The 25,925-nt window shown below is 45.6% G+C and overlaps 3 protein-coding genes across 5 annotated transcripts in view; 2 read left to right on the forward strand and 1 right to left on the reverse strand.

Annotated features, from left to right (window-relative positions):
* Positions 1 to 3,885: 3,885 nt before the first annotated feature.
* Positions 3,886 to 6,386, forward strand: PPP1R3E (protein phosphatase 1 regulatory subunit 3E). The gene is given in 5 exon segments (XM_024556273.3): positions 3,886 to 4,077; positions 4,079 to 4,309; positions 4,579 to 4,716; positions 4,718 to 4,850; positions 4,853 to 6,386. Coding segments are annotated over 5 exon segments (840 nt in total). The 3' UTR covers positions 4,999 to 6,386.
* Positions 6,387 to 14,450: 8,064 nt separating this feature from the next.
* HOMEZ (homeobox and leucine zipper encoding) lies at positions 14,451 to 23,841 on the forward strand. 3 transcript variants are annotated; one of them, XM_024556835.3, is made up of 3 exons: positions 14,451 to 14,667; positions 14,949 to 15,259; positions 22,154 to 23,841. In XM_024556835.3, exon 3 carries the CDS (start codon positions 22,186 to 22,188, stop codon positions 23,740 to 23,742), a length of 1,557 nt encoding a protein of 518 aa, XP_024412603.1. In that variant the 5' UTR covers positions 14,451 to 14,667; positions 14,949 to 15,259; positions 22,154 to 22,185; the 3' UTR covers positions 23,743 to 23,841. The 3 variants fall into 3 exon arrangements, with proteins under 3 accessions (XP_024412603.1, XP_024412610.1, XP_024412593.1); XM_024556842.3 differs by having other exon boundaries at positions 15,013 to 15,259; XM_024556825.3 differs by lacking the exon at positions 14,949 to 15,259.
* Positions 23,842 to 25,258: 1,417 nt separating this feature from the next.
* The window catches only part of RNF212B (ring finger protein 212B), a 34,381-nt gene continuing 33,714 nt past the window's right edge, over positions 25,259 to 25,925 (reverse strand). The window contains exon 14 of the mRNA XM_024556030.3: positions 25,259 to 25,924. Coding sequence (XP_024411798.1) covers positions 25,859 to 25,924 — 66 coding nt within the window. The 3' untranslated portion in view covers positions 25,259 to 25,858. The remainder of the gene's footprint in view (position 25,925) is intronic.

A 25,925-nucleotide genomic window follows, 5' to 3' on the forward strand; every position in this document is an offset into this window, starting at 1 on the left:
TGATGATGGGGCCCAGAGCTGCGTCCAGAGAGAGGGGCGGGGCTGGGACGCAAGCTTAGGAAGGGCCACAAGTCGGGAAGAGAGGGCTGCTGGAGGCTAAGAGGAGCAGGGCGGAGAGGGCACTGAGGGCTGGCCTGGGTCCTGACCCTGGAGGCTGCCCAGAGAAGCCGCCTGGGCCTCAACAAACCTCGGAAGAAATTCAGCATTTGCAGAAGTCTCTGATGTTCCACACACTTGTTGAACTTTTCTGGCCTTGGAGCGGGTGCCTGGAAAAGAGAAGCAGTTCCCGTACCAGTGGGAACTACCTGCCAGGTGCCTCTCCCTGTGGGACTGGCAGATAGAACATGGACACCACACATTTCACTTCCTCTTTTTTCCAGGACCTTTCACCTAGTGGTCTCGTAGGCTGGAGCTTTAGCTAGGCATCAGGGAGCCAGAACTTGGACCGCAAACAATTCCTGCAGGTAACTTTTCATTGTTTTCTTTTTAATTCTTTTTACCCAACGCGTGATTTTCATTATGAAAAAGTCAAACAATATAAATGTATAGAGAAAACAAAAATACAAGTCCTCAGTCTGCCTCCCTGTGCCCCTCCAACAATTCCTCCTTCCTTCCTGGAAGTTGCCAATCAAGATTGATGTTTATCCTTTCAGATTACATTTATGTGCATATTTATGTATGTCTACTATTTATACATGGCAGTACATTTATACAGGGCAGTTTACAGGTTGTAAAGCCACCTGACCAAGCTCTCTGGCATCCTGATGGGCCCCCCGCCCTTGGAGCTCACACTTCCTTCAGCTCCATTTGGAGAGATCTCCAACCAAGGCTAGAACGAGATAACCCAATTCTCCTTTCCTGGTCCCATTTCCTTCTACCTTTAGACCAAGCCTTGGTATTCCCATCTGCCCCTATGGTCACTGGGCAAGCAAGGTCTTTTCTCTAACAATAATAGTAACAACTAACACATTTTGAAGACTTACTAGGTGCTAAGTGCTTTCTTTACTTGCATCATTATTTTATCCTCACACCAATCCTTATTTTGTTTTATCCTCATTTGATGGATGAGGAAAGTGAGGCTTGGAGAGGTTAAGTAATTTGCTCAGTCACATACTGAAAAACTAGGACTCAATCTAATTCTGACTTGAAATCTTGTCTCCACACTATTGCTTTGAGGTCCTTCTTCACTGCAGATCATCAATGCTGTTACCATGCCATTTACAAGTCCAAACTGAATCCATGACATTTGTAAGCCCAGACTCAGTTCTCCCAGTATTCTGAATGCAGAGCGTATTCCACTCCTTTATAACTATCCTTTCAACCACCCTCATTGCTTCTTTGCTCTTGGGCTGATCATTCTGGCTGCTACCAGCAAGGTTGCTTCCCTCTTTTGAGAATAACCTAGTCTAGTCCTTCATTTGCAATCCTGACTTCTTCTAAAACATGTGCTTGATATGAAAACATTTTTAAGTTTCAGGATCCAAATATATTTCTGTCTGCTGCCCATTTATTTATAAGCTCTTTGAGAACAGGAACTGAATTTTATTTACTTTTATGTCCTCAAAAACTAACAGACCCTCAGTAAATGTTGATTGAATGAATCACTCCATGCCTCTGACCAGTTATTGAGCAGGCACAGTCAGTTGTTTGAAAATCACTGCAGTGGCTGGTTAAGAAACAAAGGCTTATTTGGAATAAAGGTTCAGTGTCAGTCTGAGCAGCCAGGAGAACAGAGGTGCTGGACCAACACAAATTATACAAGGCCCAAAGCTCTGTAGCTCAAGAATCTTCTCAAACTAACACCACACAGCCAAGGAATGGAAGCTCAAACTGTTGACAAGGCAACAGAGCTCTTATCAGAAAACCTCAGGCCTTGTAGGCTAACCTTGAATGGTATGCATTCCATTAATGATATATTTCACCAGAGCAAGGAAGACAGTTTTAAACTGGTTGACTGGCCCTGGCTGGTGTGGTTCAGTGGATTGAGTGCCGGTCTGTGAACCACAAGGTCACTGGTTCGATTCCCAGTCTAGGGCACATGCGTGGGTTGCAGGCCAAGTCCCCAGTAAGGGGCATGTGAGAGACAAACACACATTGATATTTCTCTCCCTCTCTTTCTCCCTCCCTTCTTCTCTCTAAAAATAAATAAAATCTTTAAAAAAATGAATCAAACTGGTTGACTGTAAAACAAGTTAGTGGAACATCATTTTACAGCAAAATATGAAAAAAAGTGTGTCCATGGATTTATATACATATATATTAAATAAGAAAGTAATACTCAGTGTCACTTTAAAAATTAGTCTGTCTAAATAGCATTGCTGTGGTTAATACAATAGCATTGCCGGAGTTAAAATGCAAACAGGAATGAATTGTACAATATTAAGATAGTATATGTCCACTGTTTATTTCCAGTTTGGTCACTTGGGATGTTACAGTTACACTCTCCTGCTGCTTTAAATTTAGAGATTCCATTTCTATTCTAAGAGCCCCCATTTCAATACTCTAAAGATGTTAACTATATTACCATTAAGCGTTTTATTCTTATATAATCAAGTAGATAAGAGAGTGTACTCTAGAGCCAGACTGCTGAGGTTCTAATCCAAGCTCCCCAGTTATTACCTATGTGATCCTGGGCAAGAGTCCTAGCCCTTCTCTCCATGTATTTTTCTCATTTGTAAAATAGCCATCCATAATAATACTCTGCTCCTATGATGGCTATGAGTTAATGTTTTTAAACTCTTACAACCATACCTTACACATTGTAAGTGCTATGGAAGATAAGTAGATAAGTTAGAGGGAAAACTAAATAAAACTTGACATGCTTTTCTCACTAACAGAAAAAAAATGAAGAAAAACGCCAGTTCTGTGCCCGTCTTGGAAGCTTCCACTGGAACTAGAATCCTACAGTAGCAGCTCCAAGAAAGGGGTGTGCTTATTCATTCAGTAATTTGAGAGCCTAGTATGTGAAGACACTATGAATCTGACACAGCCTTGGTCTTCAAAGGGCTTACAGTCCTGTTAGAAATCAGAACTCTAATCCATTTTTTTACAGATGAAAAAACTGAAGTACAGAGAAGAGCCTTGCTCAAGATCATGCAGCTAAATAGCACCAGAGTGAGACCAGAAGCTGTATCTTTCCACAACTCTCAGTTCAGAACTCTTTCCAATGGTCACGCATTCTTGTGAGTACATTTCAGCTTCTATTTGGGATTCTACCTAGTTTTAATTACCTTCCCTTGTCTGTACCCACTGGCCACCCTGCTCCCAAACCTGGAGCCTAGGGATTAGAAAAGAAAAAGGTAAGCCCTTAAGAAAAAGTCACACACTGAGCGTTTTGGACCTTCCGCGGCAAGAAAAAGAAACGTTACCCTTTACCTCCCATGTAACTTGCTTTCAGCAAGGTTGAGACCGTTTAAAAAAAAAATGGCAGAGTGGTCTCACTCAGGACCGAAAGGGTGGAGTCCCTGCCCCCCCCACCCCGCACCAGCAGCAGCGGAGATAGTGAGCCACCTGTCAAGAGGGCTGTGGGCGGGGGGGGGGGGGGGGGGGGGGGGGGGGGAGGGGGGGGGCAAGGCCGCTAAGGCCTAGAGACCCAGGGGTGTGTGAGGCTGAGCGCACGTATAGAGCAGACAGCTCTCTAGAGAGGTGATCGTCTAAGTCCCTGGGAGATGACAGCCAGAGGGAAGGAAAGGTAGTCACGGAACCGAGCAGAGCTATACGTAAAGTGGAGAATCCTGGAGGTGACCGCAAGGAGGGGACGCAACCGCAAGGGTCCGCAAAAGCCGAGCTGGCGGCTTCTTTGGGGATGACGCCAGGCAGGCTGGCCATTGGGAGCCAAGGCAACCCTGTGGCACTGCGGGTGGGCCCTGCGGGGGCTGGGGTGCCATGTCTCGAACCCCCCCCCCCCCCCCCCGCACCGACATCCCCCGCAACTTGAGCTTCATTGCCGCACTGACAGAGCGTGCCTACTACTGCAGCCAGCGGCCCAGCCTCGAGGAGGAGCCGGAGGAAGAGCCAGGAGAGACCGGGAGGCGCCTCGGGGCTCCATCCCGTGCTCACGCTTCGAGTCGGGGGATGCCTGGCTCGTACTGCACCTGTGGGAGGCTGTGGGGCCCGGGCGCCCCGAAGCTGCAGCCCCGACACCCGCAAGAGAGTGCGTTTCGTCGATGCGTTGGGGCTAGAGCTGGCTGCCGTGCGCCGCTTCCACCCCGGAGACCTTCCCCGGGTGCCCTGCTACGTGCAGGTCCAGCTGCAGAGGGGCGCCCTCTGCCACTTTGAGCCTTGCCTGCCATGCGCCTGCGGCCTCCAGGTAGGAAACAGCGGGATGCCCCTCTCCCGGGACCTCCCCATCCCTACCGCTGCGTGCGTGGGGGAGTGAATTTATCAAGGAATGCCCATCTTCACCCTCAACCCCGGGCTTGCTCTTGCACTTTCCTTTTGTTGAGGGGCTCTAGGTTACTTTAGCAGCTGGGCTGCACTCAGATGGCCCGGACCCCGAGATCCGGCTCAGATTGGTCCAGTTCCTTGCCTTGACCCCGCCCCCAGCCTGTGCTTTTCTGTACCCAACTCTGTCCCCAGGAGGCGCGCACTGCCCTGGATCCTGCGAGAGAACCCGGCTTCGCTGCCGGTTTGCAGGCAGAGCGAGTCTGCCTGGAACGCACCGAGGCGGGCGCCCTGGGCGTGGCCGGGAGCACGCACGTGCCCTACTTGGCCTACGAGAAGCGAGAAGCGCGTGAGTGTGCGCTGGAGCGCTGAAGGCTGGCAGAGGCTACACCAGGCACCCGCCACCTACGCCGGCCCCGCCCGCCCCCACCGCGCTGATTGCTTCGCTTTCCGTCTGTCCGCACCACCGGAGCCCTGCTTTTCGCTTTGTGCTACTGTGTGACCGGCCAGGAGTTCTGGGACAACGACGGAGGCAGTGACTATGCCCTGCGAGGGCCCGAGCACCCGGTCCGTGGCGGAACCCCGGAGCCGCAGAGCTGGATCCACTTTATCTGAGACGCCTGCGACCGACTGCGAAATTACCAAAGGCACCCGGGGGCTGGCGGAACCCTAGATTTGGGGGAAAAGAACGGGAGAAACCGAGCGGGAGTGGGTGGGATCAATTAAGGTCGGGGAGATAGGGTGGAAAACACCAGTTGGGTGTGAGTAAAAGGAAGCCAAGGCATAAGGGAAGGAGGCCGGAAAGAGCCTTGGAAGGATTAGAAACAAGCAAAAGAGTGGGAATGATGTTGACATTCTCTTTATGTGAGTGGGCACTGGGAGAAGGTTCGTCGGGCTTAGTCAGAGGGTTAAGGTACTTCTTTGCGATTGAGGAGGTATTTTATGTGAATTAGCAGTCCACCCCAGTTGAAGTCATTTCTGATTGCTGGCGCATCCCTTTTTGTTACATTACTTTGCCACCTCAGGTATCCCAGCCCTGCCCATCCCAGTTTTAACTCCTCCATAATTGCCTTGCTAAAGTCCCAGGTACTTGGCCGTTGCTCCCTAGTCCCTGGCATTTTGACAGGATTTCCTTGTCACCCCTTGTTGTCCCTGGCTTCATTTCTGAGAACTGGCAGGCAGCAATCAGAGCTCCTTCCTCCAGCCTCCTGGCAGCCCTTGGGGGTTAAAATGAAGGAAAAATCAACTCCAGGCTTGTCCTCGTAGCCAAATAATGCAGCGCCTAAAGGGTTTCCCAGGGGCTTCCAGGGAAATGCCAGCTTTACCTTTTTGTGGAGTGCCTTCTGATGACCTTTAAGCACTTTATGGGTCGTACTTGTCAAAAGACAGTAAGCCACAGGAATCACTATTCTGAATCTGCTTCAGGAGACAAGGAAGGCACTGACTAGCTGTATAACTTGGCAAGTTCCTTCACCTCTCTGGGGCCCAGTTTCCTCTTTGGAAAATTGGGTTTGCATTGGGTGATCTCTTATGGCCCTTCTTGCTTTGACATTTTACCATCTGTGAGTGGTGCAGTGTAGATTAGAAGCCACATTCTCCATCCTACAGTTGGAGTGCTACAGTTCAGAACACAGCAGTCCTACTGCCTGGTTGGAACTGAGGACTGGTCCTCCACAACCCACAACCTCAGTATTCAGGCCTCTTTCAAACCACAGCCCGTCCGAATAAAGGATTATGGATATAAGAAAGGGAAAACGTTTCAAATCAAGAATCAAAGCAACTTGAAAATTAGCCCTGGCCAAGTGGCTTAGTTGTTTAAGAGTATCTTCCCATACACCAAAAGGTTGTGAATTCAATTCCTGGTCAGAGCACAAATCTAACATGTGGGTTCAGTTCCTGGTTGGGTCAAGTTTGAGAGGTAACCAGTTGCTGTTTCTCATATCGATGTTTCTCTCTCTAAAATCAATAAACATATCCCTGGGTGAGGATTTTTTTTAAAACAACTTGAGAATTGAATGGCACCAGAAGATGGCAATCTGCTCCATATCCTGAGCAAGTGAAATGGGGAAGCTGGACTCATCCATTCACGTTTATGTAGTTCTGCAGATTAACCACTGTTGGTTGTTTTCCTTTTCCTCCTACCCTGTTCCATAGCTCTTTGCTTTTCTTGTTTGTTGTCCCTCATCACTTGCATTTTTCTTTTAGAATATATAGTATTTATCTTCATTTTCTCTTATTTCCATTGTCCTCCTTCATCCTTGTTTGTCTGTGCTATTCCTTCTCCCTCCAGAAGAGGTAGAGAACCTACCTCCTTTTTTCCAAGAACATGGTTGATCCACTTTCCTCCCTCAGGCTCCTTCCTGACAATCTTCTAGAAGGGAGAAGAAAAGAAGCAGTTTCTGATGGAGATGAACAAGGAGCTCACAGGTAACCAGCTCCCCACCCTCTTTTCTCTTAATGATTTCTCAAAGAAAAATTTCCGGAATCTCCTCTTCCTTAGTAAGTGAGAGTGCATGCACATATACCCATATATACCATTTGGAATACATTATGGGGTTTTTTACCATGCCCCTCCTGTCCAAAGCCTTAATTTTTTTGAAGAAAGGTGGCTGAAAGAGAGGAACTCAGAGTCATTCCTCAAACAACAAATGCCTGTTTGAACATCGTCCTTATCTGGTGAAGAAAACAGTTTCATGCATCTATGGATCACCTTCAGGTCAAAGTTCCAGTGGAGTGACAAGAAACTGTACTGGAAGCCACCAAGCAATGCACTTAATAGTTATCAATGGAGAGCCCAAGGGAGCATAATGGAGAGGGGGATTGGGTCAAGGGTAATCTCTTGCTTAATGTGTTTGTGTTACTGTTATGTTGTATTAACATTTGTAATACCTCACATTTGCTTACTTATCCACTAAAATCAGGTGTTTTGAATGCATTATAATCCTCAAAACAACCATATGAGTTGAGTAATATTATCCCTGTTGTAGAGATGAGGAAACAGCTTAGAAAAACTCAGTAAATTGTTAAAGATTACATAGCTAGTAAATGGCAGAGCTAGGATTCCCGTGAACCCAGGAAGTCTCTAGGTAGGGGTGTCCAGCCCATGGGCTGCATGCGACCCAGGATGGCTATGAATGCAGCCCAACACAAAATCGTAAATTTACTTAAACCCTTTGGTGTTTTGCTCATCAGTTTTCATTAGTGTTTGTGTGGTCCAATAGAACTCTTCTTTCAGTGTGACCCAGAGATGCCAAAAGGTTGACCACCCCTGCAACAGCCTTTGAGTAACCATGATATTATATTTTTTTCCTTTAAAACAAAATTAGCCCTGGCTGGTACGGCTCACTCGCTTGGAGCACCATCCCCATGCACTGAAAGGTCACAGATTCAATTCTCAGGGCATATACCTGGGTTGTGGGTTCAGTCCCTTGTCAGGGCGGGTATGGAAGGCAATCGATGAATGTTTCTCTCCCATTGATGTTTCCCTCTCCCTCCTTCCCACCCACCCCCCATACACGCACACACACACACATATCCCTTCTTCTCTCTAAAATCAATGAATGTTTCTATTCTCAGGTGAGGATTAAAAAAATAAAACAAAAACCTTGCCATATATCCTCTCTAATTAAACAGTATTGGGTGGGGGACAGTTTCTAATTGTGTTCCACCTTCCCATCCTCCCAGTCTCCTGAACTAGCTTGGAGAAAGGAAAGCACTGAGGGTCCCAAGCTTCATCTCCTTTCAGGAGCTGTTGCTACTTCCTGTACCAATGTCCCTGGTCTGCAGGATCAGCAAGGGACCAACCCACCTGCCTGCTAGAGAACTCACAACCCATTTGAACCCATACAGTCGGATTCCCCTGGTCCTAGCCAGCCCTTCATGCCTGTTGGTGTGCCACTCCCCTTTATACTGTCCCCACTAGCCTTGTTGCCTAAATTTTTGGCTACGAGGGTCCCTGACTACGGCAGTGGCTGGATGCTCTGTGCTTGGGTATTAGTGGATTAATGCAAGCTGGCAGAGAACAAGGATAATCTGTTGTTCTCTGGAAGAAGTACTGTGGCTCACTTATGCCCCCACTCTGAGCTGTATAGTCCCAACACATGAGTCTCCTGGTTCTTTCCCTATAGAGATGCCCCAGGACCTGGAGGTAGGCCGATAGCCTAATCTGACTTGGGAAACACTAGGAGTGTTAGGCATTGTGGAGGGGACTTTCCTCTAAAGGCCGATGACTATGAACTGGAGCAATTAACAGTATAACATGTCAGTCATGGACCGGGAAGTGCCATAGGGAAACTATTAGCATGATCAGGGGCTTGGATCCTTGAAGCAACACAGCAGGTATACTGTTGCCCCTTCCTCTCATCCACACATCAGATATCTGATGGCCTTCCTTGTTCTTTTTCTTTGTGAGTGTACCTGATCGTTTCTCTTCATAATAAGCCCTAATTTCTCAACTTTCCAATCTTAATTTCCACATGCCTTGCTTCTAACTCCTGTGTTTCTCTGGAGCTCCTCCAGATCCTTGCAATGCACAGTTCATAGAATCAGACCTGGAAAAAGACTTACCTTTAGAAATCATTGGGTCCAGACTCCTGTACAGATAGGGATGTAGATCCAGAGATGAGAAGGGTCAGAGAATTTTCTTTAGTACAGTTCAAGACAGGGCTTAAACCCAGGCCTCTTAAACACATCTCATTACCAGGCTATGAAACTTTTATTGAGACTGGTATGTGTAGGGGTGTACAGCATGCATGCATAGCTCATCAATGCCATAAGGCTATAGTTACAGAAAACACATTAGAGATGACAATTGAAGAAACAGAGATCTGCCTCAGGTCAGGGTCTGTTAGACATGCTGATGCCAGATGATTGTTAAGGCATGGTTGATGAGATTAGTTCACTCCTGCTTTGGATTTAGGTATCTGATTCATGGCAACAGGGCTATACAAAGCAAAGCAAGCTTCAAGGGGTATAATGCATTCTTTAGGCCTGATCTCCCACCGCAGCCCTTGGTGCTAGTGTTGGGTCATGCCTACCTCCAGCATTCCCGGCATTCCTGTGCACATTCCTGTGCAGGGCTACAGTCTCCAATACCCACAAAGTGGTCCACAACAGCCACCCAGGTGTACGACACCCCAATACGCTCCCAGCACGATTTGGGGTAGTGGTAGGGAAAGTTATCAGGGCCCAATACTTTGGTTTCCTGGCACCTAACAGCAGCTGCTGTTGCAGTTAAAGAGAACAGCTTGGGAATAAGTCCTGTGTTTGCCCTTGAATGGGGGCTATTCTTTCTTAAAGGGGCCATCTAAGTTACATTATACTCCCTAATCATTGGAGAGAAGAACAAAGCCATTTTCTCTATCAAGGGCAACCTTAAAGCCAAAGATGAGAAATGTGACAAGGAGGAAAAGCAAGGACCTCTGTCTAATCCAGAATGGAGCAATAGAAATAGATATTAAAGGGAAGCATCCTTGATAAAGGTCAATTTCTAACAGTATTGACTCCCACATCACCTGAATGATGAAAGAATCCAGTTATGCACAAGTTAATGAGAATATTCATGGTAAGGGAGCCCTAGCCTGAGAAGAATCAGATGCCTCTTCATTACATCATAATAGCCAAGTTGTGAGGTCACTGCAGAGTATCCAGTGTTTGGTGCTTGTCAGTGAAATTACAGATGCTGATGAGGAGTCAGCATGAGGAGCAGACATCAAAGGAGAGGTAAGTAGGTGCTTTCCAGGGCTTATCGCCTACGGTTCCTCTGTGGCCCATATGTCTTTCCAGACTTCTTACATCTTAGTTTGGAAGTAAGTCAGTCTGAATCCTTTCTTCCACAAACTTGTTCATTGCAGCTTTTGCTATCCCAAATCCTCAGTACTTGCAGTTCTGATGGGTCAGCCCTCAGCTCTGGTATTTCTTGGGAGACAGGGCCCAGAACATGTCAGCATTCCCTTAAATAGAGCAGAAACTCGCTCATATGCATTTAGTTAATCCCAGGGTAAATCCAACTTTTGGGGGTCCTTAAGCATACGACTTTTGGGCCTTTTTATTTATTTTTTATTATTTTTTAATCCTCACCTGAGGATATGTTTACTAATTTTAGAGAGAAAGGAAGGAGGGGAGAGAGAAACATTGATCTGAGAGAGAGAAACATAGATCAGTTGCCTCCCATACATGCCCCAACAGGGGATCCAACCCTCCACCTAGGTATTTGCCCTGTCTGGGGATCAAACCCAAAACCTTCTGGTGTATGTGAGGATGCTCTAACTGAGCCACCTGGCCAGGGCCTTTTGGACTTTTTTAAAGGAAAGTAAATATGTTAGGCACAAAAATGATATTCTAGAATGAGAAAAGATGAATTACAATTTTTAAAAAGCTAAGAAACACCACAATAGCATAAAGTTTAAAAATAAATTTTAAAATTTATCTGCGTGGCAAACCTATTTTTTTCCTACAATTTTGTTTTTTGGCTGCACACTCTTTGATCGCATTTTCATATGATTATATTAATGTTTTTTATAAAGAGTGTACAAAGGTAACTTCTACATGATCACTTTTTTAAAAAAGATTTTATTTATTTTTAGACTGAGGGGAATGGAAGGAGTAAGAGAGGAAGAGAAACATCAGTATGTGGTTGCCTCTTGCAAGCCCCACACTGGGGAACCTAACCTGCAACCCAGACATGTGCCCTGCCTGGGAATCAAACCGGTGACCCTTTGGTTTGTAGGCCAGCACTCAACCCACTGAGCCACACCAACCAGGGCTACATGATCCCTTTTTAAAATTGATAGCATAGGAATATTTCAGCACACCTTGTAAGTGATAATGGCATAATTTTTAGGATTTTTGTCAAACTTGGAAAAAACTATCAAATTTCTTTGGTATGTGTGGTATAAGATTTTGGAGCATTTCAAATTTGCAATAACTGATGTCATATACAGTAAGCCCACTTAATGTGTTGATAGATGCTGCAGCTTTAAGGAAACAAGGTTTCCTCTTGTTTACTCATATATCAGTAAGCCACCAAGTTTACCATAGGCTTACTGATACATGAGTAAACAAGAGTTCAGTTCCAGTGTCACCTCATCAATGTTATAACAAAATGATGTTGAACGACATGTTATTTGAGGACCTGATATGTTCTGAATTGTTGACATTAGGGAGTATTCTGGGAAGCTGCTGTATATACATGTATTAGTTTTCTAGGGCTGCCTTAACAAAATAGTAGACTTAAACAACAGAAATTCTCTCCCAGCTCTAGAAGCTAGAAGTCAGATCAAGTTGTCAGCAGGGTTGATTTCATTTGGAGGTTCCTCTCTCCTTGGCTTATGGTAGTCATTTTCCTACTATGTCTTTACATGGTCTTTCCTATGTGTATGTCAGTGTCCAAATTTCCTTTTATCATAAGGACACCATTCATGTTGGATTAGGACTCACCCTAAACACCTCATTTTAACTGAATTACTTCTTTATAGACCTTATCTCTCAAAACAGTTATATTCTGAGATACTAGGAGTTAGGACTTTAACATAAGAATGTTTTTGGAGGAGGACACAGTTCAACCCATAACACTACACCTACTATTTATTCATAGAAGTAATTGCAAATCAGTAATTGCAAGTAATGTACACCTACAAAACTCAAACTAAATGTATCCCTAACTCAACTTCCTTAGCTAATCCCCAAATGCCCAAGGCTCTTCTACTTATACCTGACAGAATAGAAAGTGTGATGGAAGGAAAGTCAGATAGGAAAGAGACATCGATCTTAACCAATCGTGATGCCAGGATGCACCCAGGGAGGCCAAGGGTGGCCTCAACCTGATAGCAAGGTCTATCACGGAAGGTTCTTGTCACGGAACAAGAAAAAACTCGAGTGTGACGATATAGCAAAGCATAGTAATTTAGTAAAGCAATAGTACGTACTCAAGAAGTGAAAGTGGGCAATCTCAGAGAATGAGACGCCCCAATGGGGTTTTGGTGGGAAGTTTTCATTAAATGTGGGCAAGGATGGTCCTTGGCTTCTTGTCCCTCCTCTCCAGATAGCGATTTTTTTTTTGTCCTTTCAATTACAGGAAATTGGGGAGGGGAAGTGAGAGAACAGGTGGTCAGTGAAGGTTACATCTGCGATTTTCCAACCAGACTGAAAAGGGGAGGCTAGAACTTAGAGGCTTTTGCTCCCTATTCTAACTTTCCTGCCTCCATTGCAGTTTAAGTATTTTTTTCAAATTTTATAAAAACCTATGACCATGTTCACGCATTGCTGGGGCTCCTCCAATGCTTTTGGAAATGGTCTCTGAAACTCATCTTCCTTTTCTAGAGGGTAAATGTGCCTCTGGTCAGTCCTTCTAATGTCTGAGCCATGCAAAGGGAGAGAGGATTTCTGCTAATGATGGGGGATTAACATTTCTACATTGAGGAAGATAGAATGAACTCCCACTCTTCAGCATTAGTCCCTGGAAGAGCTGGTAGTGTTATTGTGTTGCTAAACGTGGGAGCCTCCTTTTTCTAATATTGTCAGTCTGTTTCTTCGATTCCCCAACCCAGTCTACTCCATCTTCTAAAGCTTTAGGGTGAAACCCACATAAAAGAGGGAGGAGGCATCAGCCTGTACTCCGGAAGCAAATCTGTCTTTGATTCTGCCCAGAATGACTGAACCCTCCAGGGTCAGGTACTAAATTCCCACAGCCAGTTCCTGCCTGGCTTTGAAGCCAAAAAAGCACAAGTTCTTCCCAGTCAATTCAGTCTAATTAAATTGGATTATGAGAGAATTACCTCTCCACTGAAAACTGCGGGCTGCTGCTGCCCACTGGGGCGTTGTAATAGTCACGCTTGAGAAGGTCGTGGTATATACCACCAGCCCTGGCTTAAACCCTGAAGGATCAAAAGCTCCTAACTCTAAAGCTGAGTATATACAGATGGGACCAAAGTCGGTTTACAGTTGTATGGAAAATAATACAATTAATACATAATACAAGAATAAACTGTTTTGCCTACTCATAACTGTAAAGTCTTTCTGTTGCCCCAGTATGTCTTTCTGTTGCCTACTCCTATGTTTTTGCTGAGTATTAATTTGAAGGGCATGGGGCTTGCTCTTGGGATTTGAGGTTGTTACTAAATGTAATGAGGTAGAGCAGGGAGGAAGGGGAAAACACAGGGCCAGTGAAGGAAAATAGGGCTACTGAGTGACCTGAATAGACAAGCGACTTTTTCAAAGAGCAGCATAAAATAGGAGATTAACTACAGAAAGTACTGTTCCTAAATTTTAGAAGACTGAGAATCCAAACTATAGAAACTTTTGGCCCAAAACTCCGGAGCATGTGGAATACCGCATTGTGGAAAGTCAATTTCATTGTCATCTGCTTTTTGATGGCGAAGACTAAGGCCCTTAAATATGAGGCAGAGCTTCAGCTTTTCTTTGCTACGCGCAAGAAGGTAACTTGGGATCTGGTAGGTCCCAATGAGATGACCCCCTCCAGCGCTTCTTTGGGAACACCTGTCGGGTGCCAGCTGGACCCCCGGAAGCAGAAAGTGCCACGCTCCTAGTATCCTCCTCGACTTTCTGGGTGGCACGATATTTGTTTGATCCATTTCAAGAACAAGTTCCCGGTTGCTCTAGGCGCTTGGTTCACAGCGACGCTGCTGGCCGCGGTTGCCCCGTTTGCTGGAAAGGCGCGCTCGCGCAGAAGGGTGTTAAAGGGATGCGGAAAAGGCCTTCCCTCTCGAGCAAACAAATGGGAAGTACTTGTAGGCCTTCTGGACAGTTCGGCAAAGTGCTGTGAATTCCTTGGGGAACTTCCGGAGGAACGTGGCCCCGTGTACTCCGAAGCTCCGGCGCCGCTAGGTCGAGGGTGGGGGAAGGTATCCTGGCCGCGGAGGACATCTTCCCTGCCCCACGCACCCAATAGCCACCCCGGCTGAGGCCCACGCAGCCAATAGCCGACTTCAGCTGAGACCCACACAGCCAATGGCCAGCCCAGTGTGTCACTTCGGTGCCCGCCCGCCTGCGTCCACGAATCGGTACTCGGGCCACCTTGGTACCGCCCCTGGATCCCGCCCCACCCATCCGCCCCGCCTCCAATTCGCAGGAGCAAGGCTGGGCTGGACGGGCGCGCTCTCGGGGCGGGAGGGGCAGTATTGGTGCCGACCCTCCGTGCGGGTGGGCTCGGAGCAGGCCGCACCGGGCGGGAACCCCACTTCCACCCCGGAGGCCCCCTGCCTTTTCTCCCCCTTTTTGCCCGGCCCATGGTGCGAGTCTGGGAGCGGCCGCCCGGGCCGGACCGCGGTGAGTGATTCCCCAGCCCTTCCCAGCCCCCCAGTATGATCTCGGACCTACGGAGCCCTATCCCTACGCGGTGGGGGGGTAGAATGCGAGTTTCTAACTCGCTCCGTTCTCTCTTCTTTATCCTATGGACTTTTAGGTTCCCTGTTGTAACTGGGGGAGGGTGAGTGGGTGTGTAGAGAGGAGGGGAAGCCTGGGTTGGGACGCCCTTGGCGAGGGGAGGATAGAGATTCGCTTGCTCCCTGGGGCTCGTCGCCCCAAGTGCAGAAACTTTTTGTTCTCAGACCCAGTTTGGAGCCTTCTAGACTGCCTGTGAAATGGAGGATAGAAGAAATGTTTCCTTCCCAGGCCTCCCTCCTCCCTATGACTGTCTCCTGGCGACCTCAACACACGTACTGAAACCTGGCCTTGCTTCTGGGTAGCAGTGGTCTTTGAGAATGAAGGTTTAGGAGAAACTGCCCCTTGTGACCCGCTACCCAGATGTATTCAGAAAACCAAACAGGAAAGTGACAACCCGAGTCCTCAGAGGTTCCTGGTGTTGCGTCCTAATCTGAGACATAAAAACCGAAAGAAGACTCAAGCTGAGACCTGTTTGGTAAGGTGGGCCCAGATCAGGAGATCTTTTATCACACGAACTTCCTTTTCGCCATACATGCGAAGCCCTTTTAATATGATTAGGATAGGTAGATGGCACTAATTGGAAAAAAAAAAAATTAAAAAGCCAGTTAAAGTTGGGAGTTTTAAAAATGATGCATACATTTCTAAACATCACCATTAAAAGTATATTCATTTCACCAACCTGTTTGGGGTATTCCCCGCGTTTTCTTTGTGTAAGTCTGCTGATTGAAGTTCTCAACTGTCTTTCTAGAATAAACTACACAAGCAAATCTCAAATCTGGCTGCACCCTGAGGACTTTTTAAAACTACTGATGCTGGGGCCCCAGTCCAGACTAATTAAGTCAAAATTAAGTCACCATGGGCTGGGCAAAAAGGGGGAGAAAGTTTCCCAGGTAGTTCTGGTGTGGTCTGCTGTGGGAGCCACTGCCTCTCATCATCTATGATTTTCAGGTTGGGTTTCTTTAAAGTGGAGTGAGAATTTAAAACACTTGAAGCAATCTGAATGCAGAAACCTTTCTGAGATATTTTTAAGTCCCCTGCCCCTCCAGTCTTTTATAGTTGTCTTACCCGTTCTCAAGAATTTTTAAAATGTATACTCCTTTGTGTTATGTCTTCCCAAGCATTTGATTTTGTCTTCATAGGAACCATTTTTAATGCACTAATTTTTCATAGGTTTATGTGGTGTTTAATTGTTATATAAATACAGAACAACGATGGGCATAAGCAGGTTTAGAAGCACACATAACTGTACACAAGGTATCAGAAGGAATATAATTTTGGCACACTAGACAGTAGCCTACCAGCCTCTAGTATCCAGTGCACTCTTATAATCTAGTGAGTCAGTGAAGCCAGGCTCCTGGCTCCTCCCTTTCACTCTCTCCAACTATTGATAATGTCACCAATACACCTTATTTAAATTCTCTTGAGTCTTCCATCCACTTTTTCCATTCATTCACATCAGGCTATTTGTTCACATCAAACACTACCACCATTGTCTTTATTAAATTGGGAGAACATTAGACAGAGGTTCTTAAGCTGGACTTCTAAGCAACCAGTGCACCCCCTGAGATTACATATATAACATGTAACTATGAATGTTTATTTGAGGGCAGAGTAGTCATAACTTTCTGAGGGTCCATAACTTTTACTTCATTCACGAAGAGGTTCATGATCTAAAAAGTTGAGAAGCACATAAATTGCATATCACTAGAAGTCCTTTAAGGCCCTTAAAACTATATCGCCAAAACACATTGCAATTAGAACTTCAATTCTTCTCTGAATAAAGATTTAGGAAATTTAGCAGGATCATACCTAGTCTCTCACTTGAACCGTCTCTCCTGCTTTAACTGTGAGCCTAGGCTCAAGCCTAAAGTTCTGAACACCTTTTTTCCTAGGACTCTGTGAACACCTAGGCTGGAGATTTAAGGCAGCCCATTCTTTTCTGCCATCTGCTCAGGGGCCTGGAAAGACCAAAAGGAAAAAGGGCTATATCCTGCACATTTTATTAGTGACTTTAAGTAGCAGTAGGGCATATCTGGCATATTTAATAAGGATACAAATTGAGTAATTATTCGTAATTGATAATCCCACCACCACTGCCACCTCTGCCTGTAGGAGTCATTTTTGCAGTTTTGATTCCCTTTTTTTTCTCCTATCCTTTCCAAATGGAGGCATAGGTCACTAGAGAGTCATCTTGTGGTTTTGATCACTACAGGGTCTACCCTACTTGTTATAGTTATTCATGAATCCCTCTCTGGTTGTAGTTTCTTCCTATTTCAAAGCCAGCTATACAGCTATGGCTTAATTTAAGCCACCATTCTGTATTAGAAGTCTTCCATAACATGTGTTTTACATTATTGGAAGACAGTCGATGTATACAGTACACCAATATGGTATTTGCATTATTGAATGTTCATTGACCTATCGAGTAGATGCCATGAGAGTCTGAAGGAATGAAAACAAAATGCCTCCTAGGCTTAGAGCTGTACCTGCCTTTTTCCTATCTAGCAGTCGCTCCTCATACTGGACTGCTTTATTGCTTGTGCTACGTCTTACTCATATCCAAAGTGTTGTATCCTTGAACAGGACACAAATAAGGTTAAGTAGACGTCAAATGCTGCAAGCATAAGTATTCTTCATCTTAGGTTTTGTGGTGTTCCTGGAAGTTTAGACCTGGCTGTGCAAGCATTTCTTCACAGGCCACTCAGCTGTGTGTGGGATGAACCTGGAGGGCGAAAGTAGAGCTACCACACTGGCAATTCACCTGGTAATCAAAAAGGATTTATGTCCAAATTATGGATTCAGTTCTCCTAAAGCAGTGATTTTCATGCTTTTTATTTATTTTTAGAGAGAGGGCAAGGGAAGGAGAAAGAAAGGGAGGGAAACATCAGTGTGTGGCTGCCTCTCACATGGCCCCCAGTAGGGACCTGGCCTGCAACCCAGGCATGTGCCCTGACTGGGAATGGAACCAGCGACCCTTTGGTTTGCAGGCCAGCACTCAATCCATTGAGCCACACCAGCCAGGGCTCATACTTTTTTTTTTTTTTAAAACAGCAAAATCCGTTCTGGATTTATACCCAACTTTCAAAATATAAGAAGTGTAAAATCACAGACAGCCTCTTGTTTCCTTTTGTGCTTGTTAGAGTTAGGACTCTGCCAAAGCAGATTGAAAACAGTGATTTAAAGGGTTCAGTCCGTGTCTCTCTTCCTCTATTGTCTAGGAGGAGCATTACCTTATATCAGAATCATCCCATGAGGCCGTAATAATAAAAGCTGGTATTTATTGAGCGTTTGTTCTAGGCATAATGTCAAGTGCACTTTTTCTTAGTCATAAACTTGTGAAGTAGGTACTATTATGATCTCTCTTTTTTCTAATGGGAGACTAACGCTTAGAGGGGTTAAATAACTTTCCCAAGGACTAGCCCCACTGTAGGAAGTGGTAGCTCTTCAATTAATCTCTAATTTGCTTCACTCCAGACTTTCACTTCCAACAGCTGCTTTAGGCCCTGCCTACACATGATGCCTAGCACGTAGTAGCTGCTCAGTAAAGATAAATAACTTTATTAAATACCCAGCACTGTCTCCATTTGTTATACAGGAGGAAACAGGCTCATATAAGTTCAGTAACTTTTGCCCAAGCTCATATAGCTGGTGGCAGAATTGGGGTTTAGACTGCAGATTGGCTGTACTCAAGAATCAGATTTCTACTCACTGCACTATACTGCCTCCATTTACCTTCTTAAGGTTCTCTTCAGTATATATTGCCTTTGGGATCTGCATGGCCTTCAGTTAAGATTTGCTTGTTAAAAGGGGATGGTGACACTTTAAAATGCTTCTACATTGTCTAATCATACAAAACTTTTTAGTATTCTGCCCCATTTGTAACTTTCTGGACTTGAGGTTTTTCTCAATTCTTGTGTAGCATTTACATAGGAATCCTGTCCCATCTTTAACACATTAGAAGTAGTATCTGTAAATTCAGTTGAGATTTCTTTAAGGGTAAAGGCTGACAGATGTGTTAAAGTCTCTAAGATCCACACAGGGAGCTGAATTAAAATTCAGTCAACAGGATTATCCTGGGAAATCACTTGAGCAGGTATTTCAGGAATGAAGCATGGTCAGGGGCTATCCCTGCAGTCCCCACACCCAGAACCAGTGGTGCTGCTGGGTGGTTTGCAGAACCTGGTTACAATTTATGAATCTGCCCACCTGAGCCTGAGAAGAAAGCTGGCCTGAAGAGATGAGAGCTGCAGGCCTTCCGCCCCATGTAGAGGGGTTTGTTAAATCCTGAGGTAGCTCTCTAGGCTCCCTGGAGAGAGACTGAGCGGTTGGAAGAGACAAAGGCTGGGGGGAGGGGATAACCTTTGTTCTGAGGATGATTTGGGGAAAGGAAACATTCCTCTCTATCCTCAGAGGGGTGGGGGTGGGGTAAGCCCCATTTATCCCAGATATCTGACCTCTCTCTCACCCTACTGAGAGAGAAAAACTAAAGCTCTCGGGTTTGGTTTTAGGGCTTAAAGGTAAGTCTCTTCTCTCCCCAACGCTCCCCAACACCACCACCAGGAAAAGAATAGAGAGCTGGAGATTGGGCTGAGGAACAGTGCTGACATATCTTCTAGATTTTCATATGTTGTATTCCCAACCCATCTTCACATTCTAGAGATAATAAATTGTTAGGAGCTAACACATATGTAACGAGATCACTGCTCCTCTTGTGTCTGCTCCTCCTGTGGTTGATTGAGCCTTCATTTTGTGACTTGTGTTCCATGAACTTGGTGAAATTAAGTTTAACTTGGAAAGGTAAAGGCTGTGTAAGGATGCTTGCTTTTTTTTTTTTTTTAAGGTTTTATTTATTTTTAGAGGGGTAGGGCGAGAGAAAGAGGGAGAGAAACATCAATGTGTGGTTGCCCCATGCATGCCCCCCACTGGAGACCTAGCCGGAGGTACAACCAAGGCATATGCCCTGAGTGGGAATCAAACCAGCAACCCTTTGGTTCACAGGCTGGTGCTTAATCCACTGAGCCACACCAGTCAGGGCTAATTATGCTTTATTCCCTATACCATTTTCCCCATTCTCCAACCCTCAACCCTCCCCCCCTCCCCCCTCCCCCCTCCCCCCTCCCCCCTCCCCCCTCTCCCCTCCCCCCCTCCCCCTCTCCCCTCCCCGCTGATAACCCCCTCCATGTGATCTCCATTTCTGTGAGTCTGTTTCTTTTCTAGTTTTTTTTTCCTTAAGATTTTATTTATTTATTTTTAGAGAGGGGGGAAGGGAAGGAGAGAGAGGGAGAGAAATATCAATGTGTGGTTGCCTCTTGGCACTCTTGCCAAGTGCCCCCCAGTGGGGACCTGGCCCGCAACTCAGGCACGTGCCCTGAGTGGGAATCGAACCTATAACTCAGGGATTTGGAGCCCACACTCAATCCACTGAGCTATACCAGCCAGGATCCCTTTTCTAGTCATTTGCTTAGTTTTTTTTTTTAGGTTCCGTTGTTGATAGTTGTGAGTTTGTTGTCATTTTACTATTCATATTTTTGATCTTTTCTTAGATAAGTCCCTTTAACATTTCATATAATAAGGGCTTGGTGATGATGAACTCCTTTAACTTGACCTTATCTGGGAAGCACTTTATCTGCCCTTCCATTCTAAATGATAGCTTTGCTGGATAATCTTGGATGTAGGTCCTTGCCTTTCATGACTTCGAATACTTCTTTCCAGCCCCTTTCCTACAAGGTTTCTTTTGAGAAATCAGCTGACAGTCTTATGGGCACTCCTTTGTAAGTAACTTTCTCCTTTTCTCTTGCTGCTTTTAAGGTTCCCTCCTTCTCTTTCCTCTTGGGTAATTTAATTATGTTGTGCCTTGGTGTGTGCCTCCTTGGGTCCAATTTCTTTGGGACTCTGAGCTTCCTGTACTTCCTGGAAGTCTATTTCCTTTGCCAGATGAGGGAAGTTCTCCTTCATTATGTTCTCAAATAAGTTTTCAACTTCTTGCTCTTCCTATTCTCCTTCTGGCACCCCTATGATTCAGATGTTGGAACGTTTAAAGTTGTCCCAGAGGTTCCTAAGCCTCTCCTCATTTTTTTTGAATTATTGTTTCTTCATTTTGTTCTGGTTGAATGTTTATTTCTTCCTTCTGTTCCAGGTCATTAATCTGAGTCTCAGTTTCCTTCCCTTCACTGTTGGTTCCCTGTGTATTTTTTCTTTATTTCACTTTGCATAGCCTTCACTTCTTCACTTATTTTTCATCTGTACTCAGTCATTTCTGTGAGCATCCTGATTACCAGTGTTTTGAACTCTGCATCTGATAGGTTGGCTATCATCACTTAATTGCATCTGTTCTTTCATTTGGGCTATTTTTTTTTTGTCTTAGCTCACCTGTTATGCAGTAGGGGCGGAGCCTTAGGTATTTGCCAGGGTGGGGCAACCCACCTAGATGAGTTGTAGCACTGTAAGCAGAGGAGGGGTCCCAGAGGGAACAGTGCTGCTTACTCAGCTCTCAACTGTTTTTCAGTCACTTGCCTCACTACTCAAAAGCAAATTGGGCCCTTCTGGTGCTGATTCCTGGGTGGGTGGGTTTGTGTCCGTTCTGGGACCCTGTGGGTCTCTCCAACTAATTCTCCTGTGAGGCTGGGAGTTTCTCCTGCAGCCTTAACCCCCACAGGTGTTTTCAGTCACGGTTTTGAGGCTTTATTTCCCTGCGCTGGAACCCTGGGTTGAGCACTCTATCTCACTCCCCAGTTGTTCCTCCCAGTTTATCTGCATGCCAATGTGGGATTGCCCACTCCACCAGCCACCACATTATCTAGTCCACTAGCTGTCGTCTTGCTGCACGTCCTCTCTGCCCCAACTGCCTGTCTCCACCCCTCCTACTGGTCTGGATGAATGTTTCTTCTTTAACTCCTTGGTTGTCGGACTTCCATACAGTTTGATTTTCTGGCAGTTCTGGTTGTTTTTTGCTTTTAAATTTGTTGTTGTTCTTTTGGTTGTATGAGGAGGCAAAGTGTATCTACCTGTGCAGCTGCTGCCCCTCCAGCCTCGGCATCCCAGTCACTACCTCAAGGTTACCCAGCACAACTCCATGGTAACTTCCTTCACCTTCTTAACTTCTAAAGACAGATTTTCATCTAAGGTAAAAGCACTCACTAGTCATATGACTTAGGGTAATTAGGACTTTTCATTCACACAATGGGAATTTTAGCAGGCTCTGATGACTGATAGGGTTATGAAAGTAAATGAACTGTTAGAGCACTTTAAAAACAAAACAGCACAGTACACATAGAAAGTTGTTTTGGAATCCAGCATTTTGTTTGGAAAAAATTGACCAATGAGCCAAAAGAGAACCCCAGTGATTGAGCTGTTTCTCTTCTTCTTACAGCTATCTCTGAAGGGCACAAATCAGAAAGCACCATGCCTCCTAACAAAGAGGCCAGCAGTCTTAATACCTCCCATGCGGGGCTCATCTGCCTTCCTCCAATCTCCGAGGACCTCCAGCTTGTGTGGACTCAAGCAGCCCAGACCAGTGAGCTGGATGGCAATGAACACCTCTTACAAACCTTCAGCTACTTCCCCTATCCTAGTCTAGCAGACATTGCTCTTCTCTGCCTACGCTATGGGCTGCAGATGGAGAAAGTCAAGACTTGGTTCATGGCTCAGCGCCTCCGCTGTGGCATCAGCTGGTCATCTGAAGAAATAGAAGAGACTCGAGCCCGAGTGGTTTATCACAGGGACCAACTTCATTTCAAATCCCTTCTCTCTTTTACTCATCATGCAGGGCGGCCCCCAGAGGAGATGTCTTCTCCAGTGTCACCTCCAGAACAAGTTAGTCTTGGAATAGTGCCCCTGACTCTTAGTGAGCCCACCCAGATGAAAGGATTAAAGGCAGAGCCTGAGGACCCCTCAGAGCCACTGAGTCACCAGAAAGCAAAGGAGCCCCTGGTTGCACCTGGCAGTGGAGCAGTCTCTCACCAGTCAGAATTTTGGCAGGATCTTCAAAGCAGTGGCCTCCCTAAGGAGCAGACAGGCAGGGGTCCTGACCAGTCCCATGGTCTAGGTCCTGCTTCCTGGAACCACTCCACAGCTGTCCACCAGCCACATGCTCCAGATAAGCTCCCACCAACCTCATTACCTGCCAGTAGTTGTAAGCAGGGGTCAGCATCTAATGTGACTCCTCCTTCCTCTACCTCTTCTCCCTCTTTCCAGGTACTGGCTAATGGAACTACAGCCACCTCTATACCCCTCCAGCCACTGGGCTGTCTCCCACAGCCACTGTCACCCAGTGAACAGGCTCTGCCCCCACATGTGGAGCCAGCCTGGCCCCAGAGGCTAAGGCCTAACTCAGTACTAGATAGGGTTGGCCCTGCCGAGTACCTTTCCCAAGATACCCAACGCCAGCGAAAGACCAAGCGCAAAACCAAAGAGCAGTTGGCTATCCTCAAATCGTTTTTTTTACAGTGTCAATGGGCACGCCGTGAGGATTACCATAAATTAGAACAGATCACTGGTTTACCTCGACCTGAGATTATTCAGTGGTTTGGTGACACACGCTATGCCTTGAAGCATGGGCAACTAAAATGGTTTCGGGATAATGCAGTACCCGGTGCCCCTAGTTTCCAGGACCCAGCAGTTCCCACACCATCGCCTTCAACCCGCTCCTTGAATGAATGGGCTGAGACACCACCTCTGCCGATCCCCCCACCTCCACCCGATATACGGCCCTTGGAGAGGTACTTGGCAGCCCACCAACAGCTACGGGAAAGTGATATCCTTCAACTGAGTCAGGAGTCAAGGCTTAGCACCCAGCAAATACTGGATTGGTTTGATTCTCGATTACCGGAGCCAGCTGAGGTGGTAGTTTGTCTGGATGAAGAGGAGGAAGAAGAGGAGGAAGAAGTGCCAGAAGATGAGGATGAAGAGGAGGAGGAGGAAGAGGATGACAGCGATGATGATGTGATCATACAGGACTGAATGGAGGGCTATGGAAGGGGCAGTCTTACTAAAATACAACCAACTTAGTAACTTTAAACAAAGAAACCACATTTTAAAAATTACCTTGTGGCAAAGAACTGAAAAGCTTTGTGTTCTTGAGGTTGGGGGAAATGTGGACGTTATGAGGGTGGACCAGGGAGGATGAGCATAAGGCACAAATGTAGGGATTCAGTGGGCAAAAATCCAGACCTCTAGCCTCAATGAAGAGAGTGCTAAGGATCTGGCCCAGACTATGGGCTGGGTAAAGGCTCTTGTTCTCATCTGTTGTTCTTTTCCCTTAGTATCCTACAGAGAGGCCAGACCTTAGTTTCCTGTGTATAGGAGGACAGGAAAGGAGGAGTGAAAATTTTTTATTGAGTTGATTCCAGTGCACCCCCTAGTCCCACCGTTTTTCCTGGAGTACAAGGCTGCCTTGCACCTCTCCTTTCCTCTCAGCACAAGTCCAAGCGTAATGCAGCTGAAATCTCAGTGTGTCCCAGTCTCACAAATATTTCAACTCTTTTTTACCTGCTTCATTGTTAAGTCATACAGGAAGCAGAATGTTTTCATTTCTGATGCTGGGACCACTTTGCCTTGTACCTTTTTATCTCTTTCCAAAATCCCTATTCTCTTCACTATGTCTCAGGGTAAATCTTCCCCATGGAGCTTGTGAAAAAAATAACTGGGTGGAGAATAATCTAGACTGGATATTTATTGAAGGTGGGAATTAGGGGAGATGTCCTTTTAAAAAAAGTAGAATTAGGTTACAGAGGTATAGAGGAGAGGGAATGGTTTCTGCTGTTCAGAGGACTGCAGGCAGGTTCCAGGTTTGGTTTTACAAGCCTGACACTCCCTCCTGCCTGACTTGACAGACTGATTTTTCATCGTTTTGGTGTTGGTTCAATTTGTATACAGAAAGAGACTTTTCCCTCTCTTTATAGGAGCTGCCTTGGGAACAGGAGGACCATGGTCTTCAACAGAATTGAGTGATGTTTAAGAATGGTTTTTATCAGTTGGGGTCAGATATAATGATACAAGTGGGTTAGCCATATAGAAGTAAGAGTGGAAGCCCCAAATTGCTAAAATAATAAAAAGGCCAAAAATAAAATTGTTTTTCTCTCCACTTTGCCACTTGCATGGTTTAAAGATTAATGGAGCCAAAGCCATTAACATTCTGATGTAGTATACATTTTACTTATTTTTGAAGCAGCAGGATATATTGAGGTAATGTAAAAGAACAGTAACTTTGAGGGTCAGCATATCGGTATCACTAGGCAGATTGTTTCCTGCACCTGCACAGCATAGGCTCTTGTTCAGAAGATGAGGTGTGTCTAGAAAGGCCCTTAGAAATAAATTCAGAGTTCCAGAAATGGTAATGTGAACTTAGTTCAGCTACAAGGTCACTGCTAAGACCTAACATTTCTCGCAGATGCTATCTTCACATTTTTTCAATATTTTTGCTTAAGGCCTGCCTGCTTGTGGCCTACCCATGTAATTCCTAATTTCTTCCCCTTAGTGCCCAAAGGAGAATAAATATTTGCCATCCATGGTAGTGTTCTTTGCCCGTTCCACCATTTTAGAGCTTGAGGTACCGATAGAGCTGCAGTAGCAATAAAAGGACATCCTTTTTATTTTATCTATGCACTTTAATAAGCTGAATGTCTGTCTCCAACTATTACCAGAACAGGAAAATCATGTTTAATGACTAGGCATAGAGGAAACAACAGGCAAACAAGTATAATAAAGACAGGGAACAGAATTGTTACTTGTTAACATCGGCTATAGGAGAATATATGCAAAACTAAAAAATGAAATTAAGAAATAAATAGCTAATGAGTATATTACTCCCACCCCCAAGGATGCCAGGGACTATTTTTACAACCTTTGTTTCAAGTGGTGGAAATGAGACAGCTCCATGTCGTGGGAGAAATGTAAACATCTTCCTAAAGCACGAGCCTCACAAGGTAATGCAGGGTGTATGTGGTAAAGATTGAAAGTACAAAGTGAAACCAGGAAAGGAGGCAGGGGTACAGTTTCTAAGGCCATTGCGCCTAATGGGACTGACTGCTACATTCTGTCCTTCAGCAGGATATATAGATCAGACCTTGAAGATGATCTATCTGGGAGTGGTCCATGCCCCTCTCACTGTGGCTAATCCCATCTGCCTTTGTTGGTAGAGAGTC

Source organism: Desmodus rotundus, chromosome 7, assembly GCF_022682495.2.
Source record: "Desmodus rotundus isolate HL8 chromosome 7, HLdesRot8A.1, whole genome shotgun sequence".
NCBI classification, from domain to species: Eukaryota; Metazoa; Chordata; class Mammalia; order Chiroptera; family Phyllostomidae; genus Desmodus; species Desmodus rotundus.

Bases quoted from the DNA above. Each gene is read 5' to 3' on its own strand.
- HOMEZ (XM_024556825.3), top strand. From the start codon at position 14,628: ATGGTGCGAGTCTGGGAGCGGCCGCCCGGGCCGGACCGCG. The intron at 14,668-22,153 runs GTGAGTGATTCC...TTCTTCTTACAG, and splicing joins GCCGCCCGGGCCGGACCGCG to CTATCTCTGAAGGGCACAAA.